The sequence below is a fragment of the Somniosus microcephalus genome, chromosome 12 (genome assembly GCF_052327205.1).
Source record: "Somniosus microcephalus isolate GS21.2 chromosome 12, FLI_Smic_1.0, whole genome shotgun sequence".
NCBI lineage: Eukaryota > Metazoa > Chordata > Chondrichthyes > Squaliformes > Somniosidae > Somniosus > Somniosus microcephalus.
In genome coordinates this window covers 205,419,923-205,442,215 of record NC_140998.1, presented here as the reverse complement: position 1 = coordinate 205,442,215, position 22,293 = coordinate 205,419,923, and the positions used below count along the sequence as shown (strand labels likewise).

The 22,293-nt window shown below is 52.2% G+C and overlaps 1 protein-coding gene and 1 pseudogene across 1 annotated transcript in view; both read right to left on the bottom strand.

Annotated features, from left to right (window-relative positions):
• Nucleotides 1-22,293, bottom strand: part of bcl3 (BCL3 transcription coactivator) — a 125,427-nt gene that overhangs the window by 93,769 nt on the left and 9,365 nt on the right. Inside the window, exon 2 of the mRNA XM_086003953.1 lies at nt 3,983-4,160. Coding sequence (XP_085860079.1) covers nt 3,983-4,160 — 178 coding nt within the window. The remainder of the gene's footprint in view (nt 1-3,982; nt 4,161-22,293) is intronic.
• LOC147109959 (uncharacterized) lies at nt 4,452-22,154 on the bottom strand (annotated as a pseudogene).

Genomic DNA, 22,293 nt, shown 5'->3' with positions numbered 1-22,293 from the left:
ACAGGAAGAGTTAGAGAGTGAGGGAGAGGGAGACAGAGAGACAGGAAGAGTTAGAGAGTGAGGGAGAGGGAGACAGAGAGACAGGAAGAGTTAGAGAGTGAGGGAGAGGGAGACAGAGAGACAGGAAGAGTTAGAGAGAGAGGGAGAGGGAGACAGAGAGACAGGAAGAGTTAGAGAGAGAGGGAGACAGAGAGACAGGAAGAGTTAGAGAGAGAGGGAGAGGGAGACAGAGAGACAGGAAGAGTTAGAGAGAGAGGGAGAGAGACAGGGAAAGAGTTAGAGAGAGAGGGAGAGAGAGACAGGGAGGGGGAGAAAGAGTTAATGAGAGAGGGAGAGAGAGACAGTGTGAGGGAATGAGAGAGATGGAAAGGAGACAGAGAGAAAGACAAAGAAAGCAAGAGAGAGCAAGAGAGAGAGAGAGAATGTGACAAACAGCGAGGAGGAACGAGAAAGAGGAAATGCTGTTACCGAACCTCACAGCGAGACAGGTTTTAGCTGAACAGTATGAAGAAACCACCTTAGCTTCGGGTAAGGGGAGACCGCAGGCAGCGAGGAAATGGTTAACACGAGCGAGGGTTGATGTCAGAGATGGCTGTCTGTCTGAGCGAGCCCGGCCTCAGTGCGGTGGGAGTGTGTGTCATTGCGGTGTGGGGTAGGGGAGGGGGGATTCCCCACACTGGAGGACCGGCACTGGCTTATCAACAGCAACATTGACAGCAGCACAGCTCGGAGTCTGAGAAACCAGAGAAACCGCACACACACACACACACACACACACACACACACACACAGAGCCTGGCAGCAGACACTCACCAGCTCCAGCAGTCGCCCAACTTTAAATATCAACACTCAGTGCCAAGAAACCGACTATTCTTATTGTTTCTCTCTCTCTCTCCCTTCTTTCTCTCACCCTCTTGGCTTGGAGAGGGAGAACGAGGTCGAGAGAAAGAGAGCGAGAGACCGAAAGGGAGAGAAGGTTTCTGCAGATTTCTCGCTTCTTCACGTGTTGCCTAAGCAGTGAATCTGAATTCACCCCCACCTCTTCCTTTTCAGTAATACTTAGGGAAGTGAAGGTGAACTGTGGGTTGAGGTGGTGTGTGACACGGCGGGGGGGGGGCACAGCCTGTACCTTGCGTACAAAGCTGCCCGCTTGATTGGCACCCCACCCACCACCTTCAACATTCACTCCCTCCACCACCGGCGCACCGTGGCTGCAGTGTGGACCATCTACAAGATGCACTGCAGCAACTCGCCAAGGCTTCTTCGGCAGCACCTCCCAAACCCGCGACCTCTTCCACCTAGAAGGACAAGGGCAGCAGGCGCATGGGAACACCACCACCTCCAAGTTCCCCTCCAAGTCACACACCATCCTGACTTGGAAATATATCGGCCGTTCCTTCATCATCACTGGATCAAAATCCTGGAACTCCCCAACAGCACTGTGGGAGCACCTTCACCACACGGACTGCAGCGGTTCAAGAAGGCGGCTCACCACCACCTTCTCAAGGGGCGATTAGGGATGGGCAATAAATGCTGGCCTTGCCAGCGACGCCCACATCCCCGAGAATGAATAACAAAAAATAGACAAATTTTGTCCCTCAGTCTGTCTATCTCTTTCGCTCCATCCAGCCATTCTCTCTCTCTTCATCCATCTGTCTCTCTCGCTCTCTGTCCATCTCTTGCTCTCACTCATTATGTGTGCTTTCCCATCAGCTCTGCCAGGAACATAGGAGCGTAGGGATCGCTGGCCAGGAACATAGGAGCGTAGGGATCGCTGGCCAAGAAAAGACCAGGGTCAATCGAATTCACTCTCTACCAACCTGATCGATGCCGACATAACAACAATGGAGTTTTTGCCCAATCACAGCAATCCATCTCTATCAATGAGTTTACAAACATGACATAAGACCATAAGAAACAGGAGCAGGAGTCGGCCATTCGGCCCCTCGAGCCTGCTCCGCCATTCAAGAAGATCATGGCTGATCCAATCTTGGCCTCAACTCCACTTTCCCGCTCTCTCCCCATAACCTTTGACCCCCTTGTAGTTCAAATGTCTGTCAATCTCCGCCTTGAATATATTCACTGACTCCGCCTCCACAGCTCTCTGGATTAGAGAATTCCACAGATTCTCGACCCTCTGAGAGAAGAAATTCCTCCTCATCTCAGTCCTAAATGGGCGACCCTTTATTCTGAAACTATGCCCCCTAGTTCTAGATTCCCCCACTAGGGGAAACATCCTCTCTGCATCTACCCTGTCAATCCCCCTCAGAATCCTACATGTTTCAATAAGATCACCTCTCATTCTTCTAAACTCCAATGAGTAAAGGCCCAACCTGCTCAACCTTTTGTCATACGTCAACCCCCTCATCTCAGGAATCAACCGAGTGAATCATCTCTGAACTGCCTCCAATGCAAGTATATCCTTCCTTAAACAAGGAGGCCAAAACTGCACGCAGTACTCCAGGTGTGGTCTCACCAGCGCCCTGTACAGTTGTAGCAGGACTTCCCTACTTTTATACTCCATACCCCTTGCGATAAAGGCCAACATTCCATTAGCCTTCCTAATGACTTGCTGTGCCTGCATGCTAACTTTTTGTGTTTCATGTACTCGGACCCCCAGATCCCTCTGAACCTCAGCGTTTTGTAGTCTCGCTCCATTTCAATAATAATTTGCTTTTTCATTCTTCCTTCCAAGGTGGATCACCTCACATTTTCCCACATTATACTCCATCTGCCAAACATGACATGTTGGGAACAATGGGTTCTTCCCGAGCATGCTACACCCACCACATGTCATGTCTCAAATCACCTATCTCTTGGGCCCCACCAATGGTATGATCTGAAAGAAGCAGAGGGAGAACGAGAGCGAGCGAAAGAGAGATAGAGGCGGAGAGCGAGAGCTCGAGAACGCAATAGCGAGAGATGGAGAGAAAGAGAGAAAGCGAGAGAGAGAGACAAGGAGCTAGCGATCGAGAGAGGGCGGTGGAGAGGCAGAGATATGGATCGAGAGAGAAAGAGAGAGACGGAGGGAGAGCAAGAGAGATGGAGAGAAAGGAGGAGAGAGAGAGATTGGGAGAGATAAAAGAGAAAGTGGGAGAGCGAGACAAAGAGATGGGGTTCTAGAGAGGGAGATAGAGAGAACATAAAAACATTATCAAGGCATCAAGGGGTATGGGGGAGAGCAGGAATAAGGTATTGAGATAGAGGATCAGCCATGATCATATTGAATGGCGGAGCAGGCTCGAAGGGCCGAATGGCCGACTCCTGCTCCTATTTTTCCATATTTCCATTAGAAGATAATAATTAGGAGCAGGAGTAGGCCATACGGCCCCTCGAGCCTGCTCCGCCATTCAATGAGTCAATGGCTGATCTTCAACCTCAACTCCACTTTTTCGCCCGATTCCTCCGTATCCCTTGATTCCCCAAGAGGTAGAGATAGAGATTGAGAGAGATGGAGTGAGGACAAGAGAGACGGAGAGAAAGGATGAGAGAGAGAGAACGCATGAGAGAGATGGAGAGAGCTAGGCCTCAGCTGGGCTGGAATTCCACACGGGCACTCGCTCTATCAGGAGTCACTGGATCGCAATCAGCAGTGGGGAACCCTGATCTTTTCCCCCTCTCTAATCCAACGTGACTGAGCCAAGTGTAGCCTCTACCGCTGTCCTCAACCCAGCACAGATAAAGCAGGGCAAGCGGGCTTCTGCAGGCCAGTGTGGCTCAGGACCCTATGGTGTGTTACTAGAAACGCCCACTGGGGGCAGTGTTCCCATTTAAATTTGTAAATGGGCCTCAAATCCAGATCCTTGGTGCCTCGTTGGGACCGCCTGGTCTACATTCGGGAATTTATTCATCTCCTCCGCAACCCCCACACCCCCCGCCGCCTCCTTTTCCGATCGTTGCTCCCAAAAATGATCCACGAGGAAATTGGTCCGGCCGCATTCATTTTTTTTTTATCCCGAAGAGGTCCCAAACTCCAACTTACGTGTCTCCATCCTCGTCCTGCCTGGTCGCCATGGCGATGTCAGCAGCCAGGACGTCCTCCCGCGCACAGAGGACGGAGCAGGGCGGCGGGTGAAAGGCGGGCAGCGGGCCGATCGGGATGGGGTGCGTCGGGACCGGGCAGAGGGGGAAAGACGTCGAGAGGTAGGGTTTGTTCACACCTGTGGGAAAAGGGGGAGAAGGTTCAACAAAAAACACGTTGAAACACAGGAGAGAAAGGCCGCCCAACTCCTCCGGGAAAAAAAATTCAACACAGATTGGGCAAAGGTGGCCCAATTCTTTCATCATGCATGTGGGATCTTGCTGTGCGCAAGTTTGGCTGCCGTGTTCCATACTTTACATCAAAGACCGCACTTCAAAAAGAACTTCATTGGCTGTAAAGCACTTTGGGACATCCCGAGGGGGAGAACACACTATATAAATACAAGTTCTTTCTTTCTCGCTCTCTCTCCTTAACTCAGTACTCTGTATCTAACCCCGTGCTGTACCTGCCCTGGGAGTGTTTGATGGGACAGTGTAGAGGGAGCTTTACTCTGTATCTAACCCGTGCTGTACCTGCCCTGGGAGTGTTTGATGGGACAGTGTAGAGGGAGCTTTACTCTGTGTCTACCCCGGGCTGTACCTGCCCTGGGAGTGTTTGATGGGACAGTGCAGAGAGAGCTTTACTCTGTATCTAACCCATGGTGTACCTACCCTGGGAGTGTTTGATGGGACAGTGTAGAGGGAGCTTTACTCTGTATCTAACCAGTGCTGTACCTGCCCTGGGAGGGTTTGATGGGACAGTGTAGAGGGAGCTTTACTCTGTATCTACCCCGGGCTGTACCTGCCCTGGGAGTGTTTGATGGGACAGTGTAGAGGGAGCTTTACTCTGTGTCTACCCCGGGCTGTACCTGCCCTGGGAGTGTTTGATGGGACAGTGTAGAGGGAGCTTTACTCTGTGTCTACCCCGGGCTGTACCTGCCCTGGGAGTGTTTGATGGGACAGTGTAGAGGGAGCTTCACTCTGTATCTAGCCCCGTGCTGTACATGACCCGGGACTGTTTGATGGGACAGTGCAGAGGGAGCTTTACTCTGTATCTAACCCGTGCTGTACCTGCCCCGGGAGTCTTTGATGGGACAGTGTAGATGGAGCGTTACTGTGTATCTAAACCGTGCGCTGGGAGTGTTTGATGGGACAGAGTAGAGTGAGGTTTACTCTGTATCTAACCCGTGCTGTACCTGCCCTGGGAGTGTTTGATGGGACAGTGTAGATGGAGCATTGCTCTGTATCTAACCCGTGCTGTACCTGCCCTGGGAGTGTTTGATGGGGCAGTGTAGAGGGAGCTTTACTCTGTATCTAACCCGTGCTGTACCTGCCCTGGGAGTGTTTGATGGGACAGTGTAGATGGAGCTTTACTCTGTATCTAACCCGTGCTTTACCTGCCCTGGGAGTGTTTGATGGGACAGTGTAGAGGGAGCTTTAGTCTGTATCTAACCAGTGCTGTACCTGCCCTGGGAGTGTTTGATGGGACAGTGTAGAGGGAGATTTACTCTGTATCTAAACCCGTGCTGTACCTGCCCTGGGAGTGTTTGATGGGACAGTGTTGAGGGAGTTTTACTCTGTATCTAAACCATGCTGTACCTGCCCTGGGAGTGTTTGATGGGAGAGTGTAGAGGGAGCTTTACTCTGTATGCAACCCGCACTGTACCTGCCCTGGGAGTGTTTGATGGGAGAGTGTAGAGGGAGCTTTATTCTGTATCTAACCCATGATGTACCTGCCCCGGGAGTGTTTGATGGGACAGTGTAGAGGGAGCTTTACTCTGTATCTAACTCCGTGCTGTACCTGCCCTGGGAGTGTTTGATGGGACAGTGTAGAGGGACCTTTATTCTGTATCTAACCAGAGCTGTACCTGCGCTGGGAGTGTTTGATGGGACAGTTTCGAGGGAGCTTTACTCTGTATCTTACCAGTGCTGTACCTGCCCTGGGAACGTTTGATGGGACAGTGTAGAGGGAGCTTTACTCTGTGTCTACCCCGGGCTGTACCTGCCCTGGGAGTGTTTGAGGGGACAGTGTAGAGTGAGCTTCACTCTGTATCTAACCCCGTGCTGTACATGACCCGGGACTGTTTGATGGGACAGTGTAGAGGGAGCTTTACTCTGTATCTAACCCCGTGCTGTACCTGCCCTGGGAGTGTTTGATGGGACAGTGTAGAGGGAGCTTTACTCTGTAGCTAACCCATGCTGTACCTGCCCTGGAAGTGTTTGATGGGACAGTTTAGAGGGAGCTTTACTCTGTAGCTAACCCCTGGCTGCACCTGCCCTGGGAGTGTTTGATGCGACAGTGTGGAGGCAGCTCTGCTCTGTATCTAACCCGTGAGTTACCTGCCGTGGGAGTGTTTGATGAGACAGTGTAGAGGGAGCTTTACTCTGTAGCTAACCCATGCTGTACCTGCCCTGGGAGTGTTTGATGGGACAATGTAGAGGGAGCTTTACTCTGTATCTAACCCGTACTGTACCTGCCCTGGGCGTGTTTGATGGGGCAGTGTAGAGGGAGCTTTACTCTGTATCTACCCCTGGCTGTACCTGCCCTGGGAGTGTTTGATGGGACAGTGTAGAGGGAGCTTTACTGTGTATCTAAACCGTGCGCTGGGAGTGTTTGATGGGAGAGTGTGGAGGGAGCTTTACTCTGTATCTAACCCGTGCTGTACCTGCCCTGGGAGTGTTTGATGGGACCGTATAGAGGGAGCTTTGCTCTGTTTCTAACCCGTGCTGTGCCTGCCCTGGGAGTGTTTGATGGGACAGTGTAGAGGGAGCTTTCCTCTGTATCTAACCCGTGCTGTACCTGCCCTGGGAGTGTTTGATGGGACAGTGCAGATGGAGCTTTACTCTGTATCTAACCCGTGCTGTACCTGCCCTGGGAGTGTTTGATGGGACAGTGTAGAGGGAGCTTTACTCTGTATCTAACCCGTGCTGTACCTGCCCTGGGAGTGTTTGATGGGACAGTGTAGAGGGAGCTTTACTCTGTATCTAACCCGTGCTGTACCTGCCCTGGGAGTGTTTGATGGGGCAGTGTAGAGGGAGCTTTACTCTGTATCTAACCCCGTGCTGTACCTGCACTGGGAGTGTTTGATGGGACAGTGTTGAGGGAGTTTTACTCTGTATCGAAACCATGCTGTGCCTGCCCTGGGAGTGTTTGATGCGAAAGTGTAGAGGCAGCTTTATCTGTATCTAACCCGTGATTTACCTGCCGTGGGAGTGTTTGATGAGACAGTGTAGAGGGAGCGTTACTCTGTATCTAACTCCGTGCTGTACCTGCCCTGGGAGTGTTTGATGGGACAGATTAGAGGGAGCTTTACTCTGCATCTAATCCGTGCTGTACCTGCCCTGGGAGAGCTTGATGGGACTGTGTAGAGGGAGCTTTACTCTGTATCTAACCCGTGTTGTACCTGCCCTGGGAGTGTTTGATGGGACAGTGTAGAGGGAGCTTTACTCTGTATCTAACCCGGGCTGTACCTGCCCCGGGAGTGTTTGATGCGAAAGTGTAGAGGCAGCTTTACTCTGTATCTAACCCGTGATTTACCTGCCGTGGGAGTGTTTGATGAGACAGTGTAGAGGGAGCGTTACTCTGTATCTAACCCGTGCTGTACCTGCCCTGGGATTGTTTGATGGGACAGTGTAGAGGGAGTTTTACTCTGTATCTAACCAGTGCTGTACCTGCTCTGGGAGTGTTGGATGGGACAGTGTAGAGGGAGCTTTACTCTGTAGCTAACCCATGCAGTACCTGCCCTGGGCGTGTTTTATCCGACAGTGCAGAGGGAGCTTTGCTCTGTATCTACCCCTGGCTGCACCTGCCCTGGGAGTGTTTGATGATACAGTGTAGAGGGAGCTTTACTCTGTATCTACCCCTGGCTGCACCTGCCCTGGGAGTGTTTGATGGGACAATGTTGAGTAAGCTTTACTCTTTTTTTAACCCCGTGATGTACATGACCCGGGACTGTTTGATTGGACAGTGTAGAGGCAGCTTTACACTGTATCTAATCCGTGCTGTGCCTGCCCTGGGAGTGTTTGATGGGACAGTGTAGAGGGAGCTTTACTCTGTATCTAACCCGTGCTGTACCTGCCCTGGGAGTGTTTGATGGGACAGTGTAGAGGGAGCTTTACTCTGTATATAACTCCTTGCTGTACCTGCCCTGGGAGTGTTTGATGGGACAGTGTAGAGGGAGCTTTGCTCTGGATCTAACCCCGTGCTGTACCTGCCCTGGGTGTGTTTGATGGGACAGTGTAGAGGGAGCTTTATTCTGTATCTAACCCATGCTGTACCTGCCCTGGGAGTGTTTGATGGGACAGTGTAGGGGGAGCTTTACTCTGTATCTACCCCTGGCTGCACCTGTCCTGGGAGTGTTTGATGGGACAGTGTTGAGTGAGCTTTACTCTGTATCTAACCCCGTGCTGTACATGACCCGGGACTGTTTGATGGGACAGTGTAGAGGCAGCTTTACTCTGTATCTAATCCATGCTGTACCTGCCCTGGGAGTGTTTGATGGGACAGTTTAGAGGCAGCTTTACTCTGTATCTAATCCGTGCTGTACCTGCCCTGGGGGTGTTTGATGGGACAGTGTAGAGGGAGCTTTACTCTGTATCTAACCCGTGCTGTACCTGCCCTGGGAGTGTTTGATGGGACAGTGTAGAGGGTGCTTTCCTCTGTATCTAACCCGTGCTGTTCCTGCCCCGGGAGTCTTTGATGGGACAATATAGAGGGAGCGTTGCTGTGTATCTAAACCGTGCGCTGGGAATGTTTGATGGGACAGTGTAGAGGGAGCTTTACCCTGTATCTAACTCGTGCTGTACCTGCCCTGGGAGTGTTTGATGGGACAGTGTAGAGGGAGCTTTATTCTGCATCTAACTCGTGCTGTACCTGCCCTGGGACTGTTTGATGGGACAGTGTAGAGGGAGCTTCACTCTGTATCTAACCCGTGCTGTACCTGCCCTGGGAGTGTTTGATGGGATAGTGTAGAGGGAGCTTTACTCTGTATCTAACCCGTGCTGTACCTGCCCTGCGAGTGTTTGATGGGACAGTGTAGAGGGAGCTTTACTCTGTATCTAACCCGTGCTGTACCTGCCCTGGGAGTGTTTGATGGGACATGGAGAGGGAGCTTTACTCTGTATCTAATCCGTGCTGTACCTGCCTTGGGAGTGTTTGATGGGACAGCGTAGAGGGAGCTTTACTCTGTATCTAACCCGTGCTGTACCTGCCCTGGGAGTGTTTGATGGGACAGTGTAGAGGGAGCTTTACTCTGTATCTAACCCGTGCTGTACCTGCTCTGGGAGTGTTTGATGGGACATGTAGAGGGAGCTTTACTCTGTATCTAACCCGTGCTGTACCTGCCCTGGGAGTGTTTGATGGGAGAGTGCAGATGGAGCTTTACTCTGTAGCTAACCCGTGGTGTTCATGCCCTGGGAGTGTTTGATGGGACAGTGTAGAGGGAACTTTACTCTGTATCTAACCCGTGCTGTACCTGCCTTGGGAGTGTTTGATGGGACAGTGTAGAGGGAGCTTTACTCTGTATCGAACCCGTGCTGTACCTGCCCTGGGAGTGTTTGATGGGATAGTGTAGAGGGAGCTTTACTCTGTATCTAACCTGTGCGGTACCTGCCCTAGGAGTGTTTGCTGGGACAGTGTAGAGGGAGCTTTACTCTGTATCTAACCCGTGCTGAACCTGCCCTGTGAGTGTTTGATGGGACAGTGTAGAGGGAGCTTTACCCTGTATCTAACCCGTGCTGTACCTGCCCTGCGAGTGTTTGACAAGACAGTGTAGAGGGTGCTTTACTCTGTATCTAACCCGTGCTGTACCTGCCCTGGGAGTGTTTGATGGGACAGTTTCGAGGGAGCTGTACTCTGTATCTAACCCTTGCTGTACCTGCCCTGGGAGGGTTTGATGGGACAGTGTAGATGGAGCTTTACTCTGTAGCTAACCCATGCTGTACCTGCCCTGGGAGTGTTTCATGGGACAGTGTAGAGGGAGCTTTACTCTGTATCTAACCCGTGCTGTTCCTACACTGGGAGTGTTTGATGGGACCGTGTAGAGGGAGCTTTACTCTGTATCTAACCTGTGTTATACCTGCCCTGGGAGTGTTCGATGGAACAGTGTAGAGGGAGCTTTACTCTGTGTCTAACCCGGGCTGTACTTGATCCGGGAGTGTTTGATGCGAAAGTGTAGTGGCAGCTTTACTCTGTATCTAACCCGTGCTGTACCTGCCCTGCGAGTGTTTGAGGGGACAGTGTAGAGGGAGTTTTACTCTGTATCTAAACCTGGCTGTACCTGCTCTGGGAGTGTTTGATGGGACAGTGTAGAGGGAGCTTTACTCTGTATCTAAACCGTGCTGTAGCTGCCCTGGGAGTGTTTGATGGGACAGTGTAGATGGAGCTTTAATCTGGAGCTAACCCATGCTGTACCTGCCCTGGGAGTGTTTGATGGGACAGTGTATAGGGAGCTTTACTCTGTATTTAACCCGTGCTGTACCTGCCCTGGGAGTGTTTGATGATACAGTGTAGAGGGGGCTTTACTCTGTATCTACCCCTGGCTGCACCTGCCCTGGGAGTTTTTGATGGGACAGTGTTGAGTGAGCTTTACTCTGTATCTAACCCCGTGCTGTACATGACCCGGGACTGTTTGATGGGACAGTGTAGAGGCAGCTTTACTCTGTATCTAACCCGTGCTGTACCTGCCCTGGGAGTGTTTGATGGGACAGTGTAGAGGCAGCTTTACTCTGTATCTAATCCGTGCTGTACCTGCCCTGGGGGTGTTTGATGGGACAGTGTAGAGGGAGCTTTACTCTGTATCTAACCTGTGCTGTGCCTTCCCTGGGAGTGTTTGATGGGACAGTGTAGAGGGAGCTTTACTCTGTATCTAACCCCATGCTGTACCTGCCCTGGGAGTGTTTGATGGGCAGTGTAGATGGAGCTTTACTCTGTAGCTAACCCGTGCTGTACCTGCCTTGGGAGTGTTTGATGGGACAGTGTAGAGGCAGCTTTACTCTGTATTCAACCCGTGCTGTACCTGCCCTGGGAGTGTTTGATGTGACAGTGTAGAGGGAGCTTTCCTCTGTATCTAACCCGTGCTGTACCTGCCCTGGGAGTGTTTGATGAGACAGTGTAGGGGGAGCTTTACTCTGTATCTAACCCGTGCTGTACCTGCCCTGGGAGTGTTTGATGGGACTGTGTCGGGGGAGCTTTACTCTGTATCTAATCCGTGCTGTACCTGCCGTGGGAGTGTTTGCTGGGACAGTGTAGAGGGATCTTTACTCTGTATCTAACCCGTGCTGTACCTGCCCTGGGAGGGTTTGATGGGACAGTGAAGAGGGAGCTTTACTCTGTATCTAACCCGTGCTGTACCTGCCCTGGGAGTGCTTGGTGGGACAGTGTAGAGGGAGCATTACTCTGTATCTAACCCCGTGCTGTCCATGACCCGGGACTGATTGATGGGACAGTGTAGAGGGAGCTTTACCCTGTATCTAACCCGTGCTGTACCTGCCCTGGGAGTGTTTGATGGGACACTGTAGAGGGAGATATGCTCTGTATATAACCCGTGCTGTACCTGCCCCGGGAGTGTTTGATGGAACAGTGTAGAGGGAGCTTTACTCTGTATCTAACGCGTGCTGGACCTGCCCTGGGAGTGTTTGATGGGACAGTGTAGAGGGAGCTTTACTCTCTATCTAACCCCGTGCTGTACCTGCCCTGGGAGTGTTTGATGGAGCAGTGTAGAGTGAGCTTTACTCTGTATCTAACTCGTGCTGTACCTGCCCTGGCAGTGTTTGATGGGACAGTGTAGAGGGAGCTTTACTCTGTATCTAACTCCGTACTCTACCTGGCCTGGGAGTGTTTGATGGTGCAGTGTAGAGGCAGCTTTACTGTGTACCTAACCCGTGCTGTACCTGCCCTGGGATTGTTTGATGGGACAGTGTAGAGGGAGCTTTACTCTGTGTCTAACTCCGTGCTGTACCTGCCCTGGGAGTGTTTGATGGGACAGTGTAGAGGGAGCTTTATTCTGTATCTAATTCGTGCTGTACCTGCCCTGGGACTGTTTGATGGGACAGTGTAGAGGGAGCTTTACTCTGTATCTAACCCGTGCTGTACCTGCCCTGGGAGTGTTTGATGGGACAGTGTAGAGGGAGCTTTACTCTGTATCTAACCCGTGCTGTACTTGCCCTGGGAGTGTTTGATGGGACATGTAGAGGGAGCTTTACTCTGTATCTAACCCGTGCTCTACCTGCCTTGGGAGTGTTTGATGGGACAGCGTAGAGGGAGCTTTACTCTGTATCGAACCCGTGCTGTACCTGCCCTGGGAGTGTTTGATGGGACAGTGTAGAGGGAGCTTTACTCTGTATCTAACCCGTGCTGTACTTGCCCTGGGAGTGTTTGATGGGGCATGTAGAGGGAGCTTTACTCTGTATCTAACCCGTGCTCTACCTGCCTTGGGAGTGTTTGATGGGACAGTGTAGAGGGAGCTTTACTCTGTATCTAACCCATGCTGTACCTGCCCTGGGAGTGTTTGATGGGACAGTGTAGAGGGAGCTTTACTCTGTATCTAACCCGTGCTGTACCTGCCCTGCGTGTGTTTCATGGGACAGTGTAGAGGGAGCTTTACTCTGTATCTAACCCGTGCTGTACCTGCCCAAGGAGTGTTTGATGGGACAGTGTAGATGGCGCTTTACTCTATAGCTAACCCGTGCTGTACATGCCCTGGGAGTGTTTGATGGGACAGTGTAGAGGGAGCTTTACTCTGTATCTAACCCCGTGTTGTACCTGCCCTGCGTGTGTTTCATGGGACAGTGTAGAGGGAGCTTTACTCTATATCTAACCCGTGCTGGACCTGCTCTGGGAGTGTTTGATGGGACATGTAGAGGGAGCTCTACTCTGTATCTAACCCGTGCTGTACCTGCCCTGGGAGTGTTTGATGGGACAGTGTAGATGGAGCTTTACTCTGTAGCTAACCCGTGCTGTACATGCCCTGGGAGTGTTTGATGGGACAGTGTAGAGGAAGCTTTACTCTGTCTCTAACCCGTGCTGTACCTGCCCTGGGAGTGTTTGATGGGACAGTGTAGAGGGAGCTTTACTCTGTATCTAACCCGTGCTGTACCTGCCCTGCGAGTGTTTGATGGGACAGTGTAGAGGGAGATTTACACTGTATCTAACCCATGCTGTACCTGCCCTGGGAGTGTTTGATGGGACAGTGTAGAGGGAGCTATACTCTGTATCTAACTCCGTGCTGTCCCTGCCCTGGGAGTGTTTGATGGGACAGTGTAGAGGGTGCTTTCCTCTGTATCTAACCCGTGCTGTTCCTGGCCCGGGAGTCTTTGATGGGACAGTGTAGAGGGAGCGTTGCTGTGTATCTAAACCGTGCGTTGGGAGTGTTTGATGGGACAGTGTAGAGGGAGCTTTACTCTGTATCTACCCCTGGCTGCACCTGCCCTGGGAGTGTTTGATGGGACAGTTTAGAGGGAGCTTTTCTCTATATCTAACCCGTACGCTGGGAGCGTTTGATGAAACAGTGGACATCTGAGTTGTAACGTGTTTCATTGACATCCTTCTGTCGGTAAATAGAAAATTTACACAAAAGTCAAGACTAATCAGCATTCTTCACACATGCCTCCGTTACACAAAATGTCAAATTTCTTGCTAATATTCGATAGACAGTAAACATAAAGGAACTCAATTCTTCATTTTCAACAGATGAACCCATTGGGTGTGTCAGAGCGAAGGAACTACTGGCACTGAAGCTCGGATCTTCTCCATAATCAAAATACAGCATTGCTCTGTTGCCGTGACAACTGATAATCTCCCCACTTATAACCTCAAATTTCCAAACTGTCTGCAATGCACTGCGAAGCTTTTAACTGCTCTTAAACAGAGAAAGTCTTGCATTTCTCCAGCGCCTCTCACAACCTCAGGTCGTCTCAAAGCGCTTCACAGCCAATGAAGTACTTTTTGAAGTTTGGTCACTGTTGTAATGTAGGAAATGTGGCAGCCAATTTGCGCACAGCAAGCTCCCACAAACAGCAATGTGATAATGACCAGATCATCTCTTTTAGTGATGTCGACTGAGGGAGAAATATTGGCCCCAGGAGGCGGGGGAGAACTCCCCCTGCTCGTCTTCCAAATAGTGCCCATCGGATCACTTGCATCCACCTGAGAGGGCAGATCGGGCCTCGGTTTGATGTCTCATCCGACAGACGGCACCTCCGAAAGTGCAGCTCTCCCTCGGTACTGCCCCTCCAACAGTGCAGCGGTCACTCAGTACTGCCCCTCCAACAGTGCGGCGCTCCCTCAGTACTGCACTTCCGACAGTGCAGCGCTCCCTCAGTACTGCCCCTCCGACAGTGCAGCGCTCCCTCAGTACTGCCCCTCCGACAGTGCAGCGCTCCCTCAGTACTGCCCCTCCGACAGTGCAGCGCTCCCTCAGTACTGTCCCTCCGACAGTGCAACGCTCCCTCAGTACTGTCCCTCCGACAGTGCGGCGCTCCCTCAGTACTGTCCCTCCGACAGTGCAGCGCTCCCTCAGTATTGCCCCTCCAACAGTGCGGCACTCCCTCAGTACTGCCCCTCTGACAGTGCAGTGCTCCCTCAGTACTATTCCTCCGACAGTGCGGCGCTCCCTCAGTGCTGCCCCTCCGACAGTGTGGCGCCCCCTCAGTACTGCCCTTCCGACAGTGCGGCGCTCCCTCAGTACTGCTCCTCCGACAGTGCGGCGCTCCCTCAGCCCTGCCCCTCCGACAGTGCAGCGCTCCCTCAGTACTGCCTCTCCGACAGTGCGGCGCTCCCTCAGTACTGCCTCTCCGACAGTGCGGCGCTCCCTCAGCACTGCCCCTCCGACAGTGCGGCGCTCCCTCAGTACTGCCCCTCCGACAGTGCGGCACTCCCTCAGCACTGCCCCTCCGACAGTGCGGAGCTCCCTCAGCACTGCCTCTCCGACAGTGCGGCGCTCCCTCAGTACTGCCTCTCCGACAGTGCGGCGCTCCCTCAGTACTGCCTCTCCGACAGTGCGGCGCTCCCTCAGCACTGCCCCTCCGACAGTGCGTCACTCCCTCAGTACTGCCCCTCCGACAGTGCGGCACTCCCTCAGCACTGCCCCTCCGACAGTGCGGCGCTCCCTCAGTACTGCCCCTCCGACAGTGCGGTGCTCCCTCAGTACTGCCCCTCCGACAGTGCGGCACTCCCTCAGCACTGCCCCTCCGACAGTGCGGCGCTCCCTCAGTACTGCCCCTCCGACAGTGCGGCACTCCCTCAGCACTGCCCCTCCGACAGTGCGGCGCTCCCTCAGTACTGCCCCTCCAACAGTGCGGCACTCCCTCAGCACTGCCCCTCCGACAGTGCGGCGCTCCCTCAGTACTGCCCCTCCGACAGTGCAGCACTCCCTCAGCACTGCCCCTCCGACAGTGCAGCGCTCATTCAGCACTGCTCTAGATTGTCGGCCTAGGTTTTTGTGCTTAAGTCTCTGGAGTGGAACTTGAACCCACGACCTTCTGACTCAGAGGCGAGGGTGCCACCCACTGAGCCACAGCTGACACACTTGTGACTGATCACAAGCATTTGCGTTGGAGCATGATACTCAGAGGAGGCCATTCGGCCCCTCGAGCCTGTTCCGCTATTCAAACAGATCGCGGCTGGTCTGTATCTTAACTCCATCTACCCGCCTGGGTTCCATAACCCTTAATACCCTTACCCAACAAAAATTGATCAATCTCAGTTTTGATATTGTCAATTGATCCCCAGCCTCAACAACTTTTTGGGGGAGGGATTTCCAGATTTCCTCCCCCCTTTGAAACATAGAAACATAGAAGATAGGAGCAGGAGTAGGCCATTCGGCCCCTCGAGCCTGCTCCGTCATTCATTGAGATCATGGCTGATCATCCAAATTCAGTACCCTGTCCCTGCTTTCTCCCCATACCCCTTGATCCCTTTAGCCTTAAGAAATATATCCAACTCCTTCTTGAATATATTTAATGAATTGGCCTCTACTGCCTTGTGTGGTAGAGAATTCCACAGGTTCACCACTCTCTGGGTGAAGAAATTCCTCCTCATCTCAGTCCTAAATGGCTTACCCCTTATCCTTAGACTGTGACCCCTGGTTCTGGACTCCCCGGCCATCGGGAATATCCTTCCTGCATCTAGTCTGTCCAGTCCTGTCAGAATTTTATAAGTTTCAATGAGATCCCCTCTCATTCTTCTAAACTCCAGCGAGTACAAGCCCAATCGACCCAATCTCTCCTCATACGTCAATCCTGCCATCCCAGGTATCCCAGTCTGGTGAGACTTCGCTGCACTCCCTCCATGGGAAGTGTGAAGAAGTGCTTCCTGACATCACCCCTGAACGGCCTGGCACTAATTTTAAGGTTCTGCCCCCTTGTTCTGGACTCCCCCCACCAGAGGAAATAGTTTCTCTCTCTACCCTATCGACTCCTTTAATCATCTCAAACGCCTCGATTAGATCGCCCCTTAATCTTCTAAACTGGAGGGAACCAAGGCGTGAACGAGGGTTTTCAGTGGTTGATGGGCTGAGGCAGGGGTGGAGACGGGAAATGTCCCGGAGGTGGAAACAGGCGGTTTCGGTGATTATAGAATCATAGCGAGTTACAGCACGGAAGGAGGCCATTCCGGCCCATCGTGTCCGCGCCGGCCAACAAAGCGTTCTCCAGCCTAATCCCACTTGCCAGCTCTTGGTCCGTAGCCCTGCAGGTTACAGCATCCCCAGTGCACATCCAAGTACTTTTTAAATGTGGTTAGGGTTCCTGCCTCTATCACCCTTTCAGGCAGTGAGTTCCAGACCCCCACAACCCTCTGGTGAAGAAATTTCCCCTCAAATCCTCTAAACCTTCCACCAATTACTTTAAATCTGTGCCCCCTGGTTTTTGACCCCTGTGCTAAGGGAAATAGGTCCTTTCTCTCCACTTTATCTAGGCCCCCTCATAATTTTATACACCTCAATAAGGTCTCTCCTCAGCCTCCTCTGTTCCAAGGAAAACAGACACAGCCTATCCAGTCTTTCCTCACAGCTAAGATTCTCCACTCCCGGTAACACCCTTGTAAATCCTTGGGAGGGAGCGGATATGGGGGTCGGAAGGTATGAAGAGAGACTGGACAGGCTGGGATTGTTTTCCTTAGAGCAGAGAAGGCTGGAGGCGGGACCTGATTGAGGTGTACAAAATTATGAGGGGCATAGATAGGGTAGATAGAAAGGAACTTTTCCCCTTAGTGGAGGGGTCAATAACCAGGGGGCATAGTTTCAAGGTAAGGGGCAGGAGGTTTAGAGGAGATTTGAGGCAAAACTTTTTCACCCAGAGGGTGGTTGGAATCTGGAACTCACTGCCTGAAAGGGTGGTAGAGGCAGGAACCCTCACAACATTCAAGAAGCATTTAGATGAGCACTTGAAACACCATAGCATACAAAGCTACGGACCAAGTGCTGGAAAATGGGATTAGATTAGGCAGGGCTTGATGGCCGGCGCGGACACGATGGGCCGAAGGGCCTCTTTCTGCGCTCTACGACTCTATGACTCTATCTCGGGGTCAAAGGCGACCCCAAGGTAGGGAACAGTCTGGTTCGGTCCCAGACAGTGGCCAGGGAGAGGGATGGAGTCGGTAGCTGGGGCAGGGAGCTGTCTTTGATGTGCACAAGATGTCCATTTTTGAGGTGGTGGGGGGAGGGGGAGTGCTGAGGAGAAGCAATAAATACGTGACTCATGCTAATCGGCTGCACTCAGTGATAATTTTTCTCAGTCTTCAGCGTGTTCCCAAATACCAACAGCAAGCGCGTCTGAGCCACTGCGAAAATTCACTTACCTCGGATTTGCATATATCAGTTTGAGTGTCACCACAGGGCTGTGCAGTATTCAAAGTCTACCTGTGGCTGGCAACCCTATTGAGCTATTTCTCGTAACTGGCTGGGGCCCGGTGCGAGAAAGGGCAACTGGTGCACTGGGTGAAGGAGGACGTCTAGTTCCAACAAGGGCCTTTCACCTCGGGCAGCTCAGCTGCCAATCCAGGCTCAAGACCGATGTGAGGTCCAAGTCTCTCCCGGGCGCAAGGGAGCCCTTCCCTGAGACGCGATTCCCCGGCTCAGGCCCGTGGCCCACGCGCAAGGGACCCATGCGACTAAACCTCAGATCAATTGCCGGAAGCCGGAAGCTACTCTCAGCCGGGTCAAGAGGATGACCAAATTGGGGAATGTCACACTTCTGTCCCTGCCCTGGGAGTGTTTGATGGGACAGTGTTGAGGGAGCTTTACTCTGTATATAACCCCGTGCTGTATCTGCACTGGGAGTGTTTGATGGGACAGTGTAGAGGGAGCTTTACTCTGTATCTAACCTGTGCTGTACCTGCCCTGGGAGTGTTTGATGGGACAGTGTAGAGGGAGCTTTACTCTGCATCTAACCCCGTGCTGTACCTGCCCTGGGAATGTTTGATGGGACAGTGTAGAGGGAGCTTTACTCTGTATCTAACCTGTGCTGTACCTGCCCTGGGAGTGTTTGATGGGACAGTGTAGAGGGAGCTTTACTCTGTATCAAACCCATGCTGTACCTGCCCTGCGAGTGTTTGATGGGACAGTGTAGAGGTAGCTTTACTCTGTATCTAACCCGTGCTGTACCTGCCCTGGGAGTGTTTGATGGGACAGTCTAGAGGGAGCTTTACTCTCTATCTAACCCCGTGCTGTAGCTGCCCTGGGAGTGTTTGATGGGACAGTCCAGAGGGAGCTTTACTCTGTATCTAACCCCGTGCTGCAGCTGCCCTGGGAGTGTTTGATGGGACAGTGTAGAGGGTGCTTTACTCTGTATCTAACCCGTGCTGTATCTGCCCTTGGAGTGTTTGATGGGACAGTCCAGAGGGAGCTTTACTCTGTATCTAATCCCGTGCCGTACCTGCCCTGGGAGTATTTGATGGGACAGTGTAGAGGGAGCTTTACTCTGTATCTAACCCCATGCTGTCCCTGCCCTGGGAGTGTTTGATGGGACAGTGTAGAGGGAGCTTTACTCTGTATCTAACCTGTGCTGTACCTGCCCTGGGAGTGTTTGATGGGACAGTGTAGAGGGAGCTTTACTCTGTATCTGAACCGTGCTGTACCTGCCCTGGGAGTGTTTGATGGGACAGTGTAGAGGGAGCTTTACTCTGTATCGAACCCGTGCTGTACCTGCCGTGGGAGTGTTTGATGGGACAGTGTAGAGGGAGCTTTAATCTGTATCTAACCCATGCTGTACCTGCCCTGGGAGTGTTTGATGGGACAGTGTAGAGGGAGCTTTACTCTGGATCGAGTCCGTGCTGTACCTGCCCTGGGAGTGTTTGATGGGACAGTGTAGAGGGAGCTTTACTCTGTATCTAACCCGTGCTGTACCTGCCCTGGGAGTGTTTGATGGGACAGTGCAGAGGGAGCTTTACTCTGTATCTAACCCGTGCTGTACCTGCCCTGGGAGTGTTTGATGGGACAGTGCAGAGGGAGCTTTACTCTGTATCTAACCTGTGCTGTACCTGCCCTGGGAGTGTTTGATGGGACAGTGTAGAGGGAGCTTTACTCTGTATCAAACCCATGCTGTACCTGCCCTGCGAGTGTTTGATGGGACAGTGTAGAGGTAGCTTTACTCTGTATCTAACCCGTGCTGTACCTGCCCTGGGAGTGTTTGATGGGACAGTCTAGAGGGAGCTTTACTCTCTATCTAACCCCGTGCTGTAGCTGCCCTGGGAGTGTTTGATGGGACAGTCCAGAGGGAGCTTTACTCTGTATCTAACCCCGTGCTGCAGCTGCCCTGGGAGTGTTTGATGGGACAGTGTAGAGGGTGCTTTACTCTGTATCTAACCCGTGCTGTATCTGCCCTTGGAGTGTTTGATGGGACAGTCCAGAGGGAGCTTTACTCTGTATCTAATCCCGTGCCGTACCTGCCCTGGGAGTATTTGATGGGACAGTGTAGAGGGAGCTTTACTCTGTATCTAACCCCATGCTGTCCCTGCCCTGGGAGTGTTTGATGGGACAGTGTAGAGGGAGCTTTACTCTGTATCTAACCTGTGCTGTACCTGCCCTGGGAGTGTTTGATGGGACAGTGTAGAGGGAGCTTTACTCTGTATCTGAACCGTGCTGTACCTGCCCTGGGAGTGTTTGATGGGACAGTGTAGAGGGAGCTTTACTCTGTATCGAACCCGTGCTGTACCTGCCGTGGGAGTGTTTGATGGGACAGTGTAGAGGGAGCTTTAATCTGTATCTAACCCATGCTGTACCTGCCCTGGGAGTGTTTGATGGGACAGTGTAGAGGGAGCTTTACTCTGGATCGAGTCCGTGCTGTACCTGCCCTGGGAGTGTTTGATGGGACAGTGTAGAGGGAGCTTTACTCTGTATCTAACCCGTGCTGTACCTGCCCTGGGAGTGTTTGATGGGACAGTGCAGAGGGAGCTTTACTCTGTATCTAACCCGTGCTGTACCTGCCCTGGGAGTGTTTGATGGGACAGTGCAGAGGGAGCTTTACTCTGTATCAAACCCGTGCTGTACCTGCCCCGGGAGTGTTTGATGGGACAGTGTAGAGGGAGCTTTACTCTGTATCTAACCCGTGCTGTACCTGCCCTGGGAGTGTTTGATGGGACAGTGTAGCGGGAGCATTACTCTGTATCAAGCCCGTGCTGTACCTGCCCTGGGTGTGTTTGATGGGACAGTGTAGAGGGAGCTTTACTCTGTATCTAACCCGTGCTGTACCTGCCCTGGGTGTGTTTGATGGGACAGTGCAGAGGGAGCTTTAATCTGCATCTAACCCGTGCTGTACCTGCCCTGGGAGTGTTTGATGGGACAGTATAGAGGGAGCTTTACTCTGTATCTAACCCGTGCTGTACCTGCCCTGGGAGTGTTTGATGGGACAGTGTAGTGAGAACTTTACTCTGTATCTAACCCGTGCTATACCTGTCCTGGGAGTGTTTGACAGGACAGTGTAGAGGGAGATTTACTCTGTATCTAACCCATGCTGTACCTGCCCTGGGAGTGTTTCATGGGACAGTGTAGAGGGAGCTTTACTCTGTATCTAACCCGTGCTGTACCTGCCCTGGGAGTGTTTGATGGGACAATGTAGAGGGAGCTTTACTCTGTATCTAACCCATGCTGTACCTGCCCTGGGAGTGGTTAATGGGACAGTGTAGAGGGAGCTTTGCTCTGTATCTAACCCGTGCTGTACCTGCCCTGGGAGTGTTTGATGGGACAGTGTAGAGGGAGCTTTACTCTGTATCTAACCCGTGCTGTACCTGCCCTGGGAGTGTTTGATGGGACAGTGTAGAGGGAGGTTTACTCTGTAGCTAACCCCGTGCTGTACCTGCCCTGGGAGTGTTTGAAAGGACAGTGTAGAGGGAGCTTTACTCGGTATCTAACCCGTGCTGTACCTGCCCTGGGAGTGTTTGATGGGGACAGTGTAGAGGGAGCATTACTCTGTATCTAACCCGTGCTGCACCTGCCCTGGGAGTGTTTAATGGGACAGTGTAGAGGGAGCTTTACTCTGTATCTAACCCGTGCTGTACCTGCCCTGGGAGTGTTTGATGGGACAGTGTAGAGGGAGCTTTACTCTGTATCTAACCCGTGCTGTACCTGCCCTGGGAGTGTTTGATGCGACAGTGTAGAGGGAGCTTTACTCTGTATCTAACCCATGCTGTACCTGCCCTGGGAGTGTTTGACGGGACAGTGTAGAGGACGCTTTACTCTGTATCTAACCCGTGCTGTACCTGCCCTGGGAGTGTTTGACGGGACAGTGTAGAGGACGCTTTACTCTGTATCTAACCCCGTGTTGTGCTCAGTGTGCTCTCAAAGGGTTCGAGTCCTCATTGGTAAAAATCCCCCAACTTAATTCGTAGAACTATTCACTAAAGACGTTATTAAACAATCAGAAGACAGAAAGGGGAATTTGAGACAACCTCAACGTCCCATCACATGCCATGCCTGGCTGGGCACAGTTACTGCCGTTGTTTTTCGAACAGGGTCTTAACCCTTGCGGAGTCCACAAGCGATACCATGGAAAGCCCCAATCAGGTATCGCATGTCTTGTCAACAAGCCCCACGGGGAGACAGCGAGCTGAACGGATCCTTGTCTAGTTGTCCACTCTTGACCCACCAGATGGTCAGACGCCATGGACAGGGCAGGTGGAGCATGTCCTTCATCAGTACCATTGCATCATGTTAGGATGTACCGGCCATGGTTCAGTGGGCAGCACTCTCTCTCTCGCCTCTGAGTCAGAAGGTTATGGGTTCGAGCCCCAGTCGAGAGACTTGTGCAGGGAAATCCAGGCCGACACTCCCACTGTCGGAG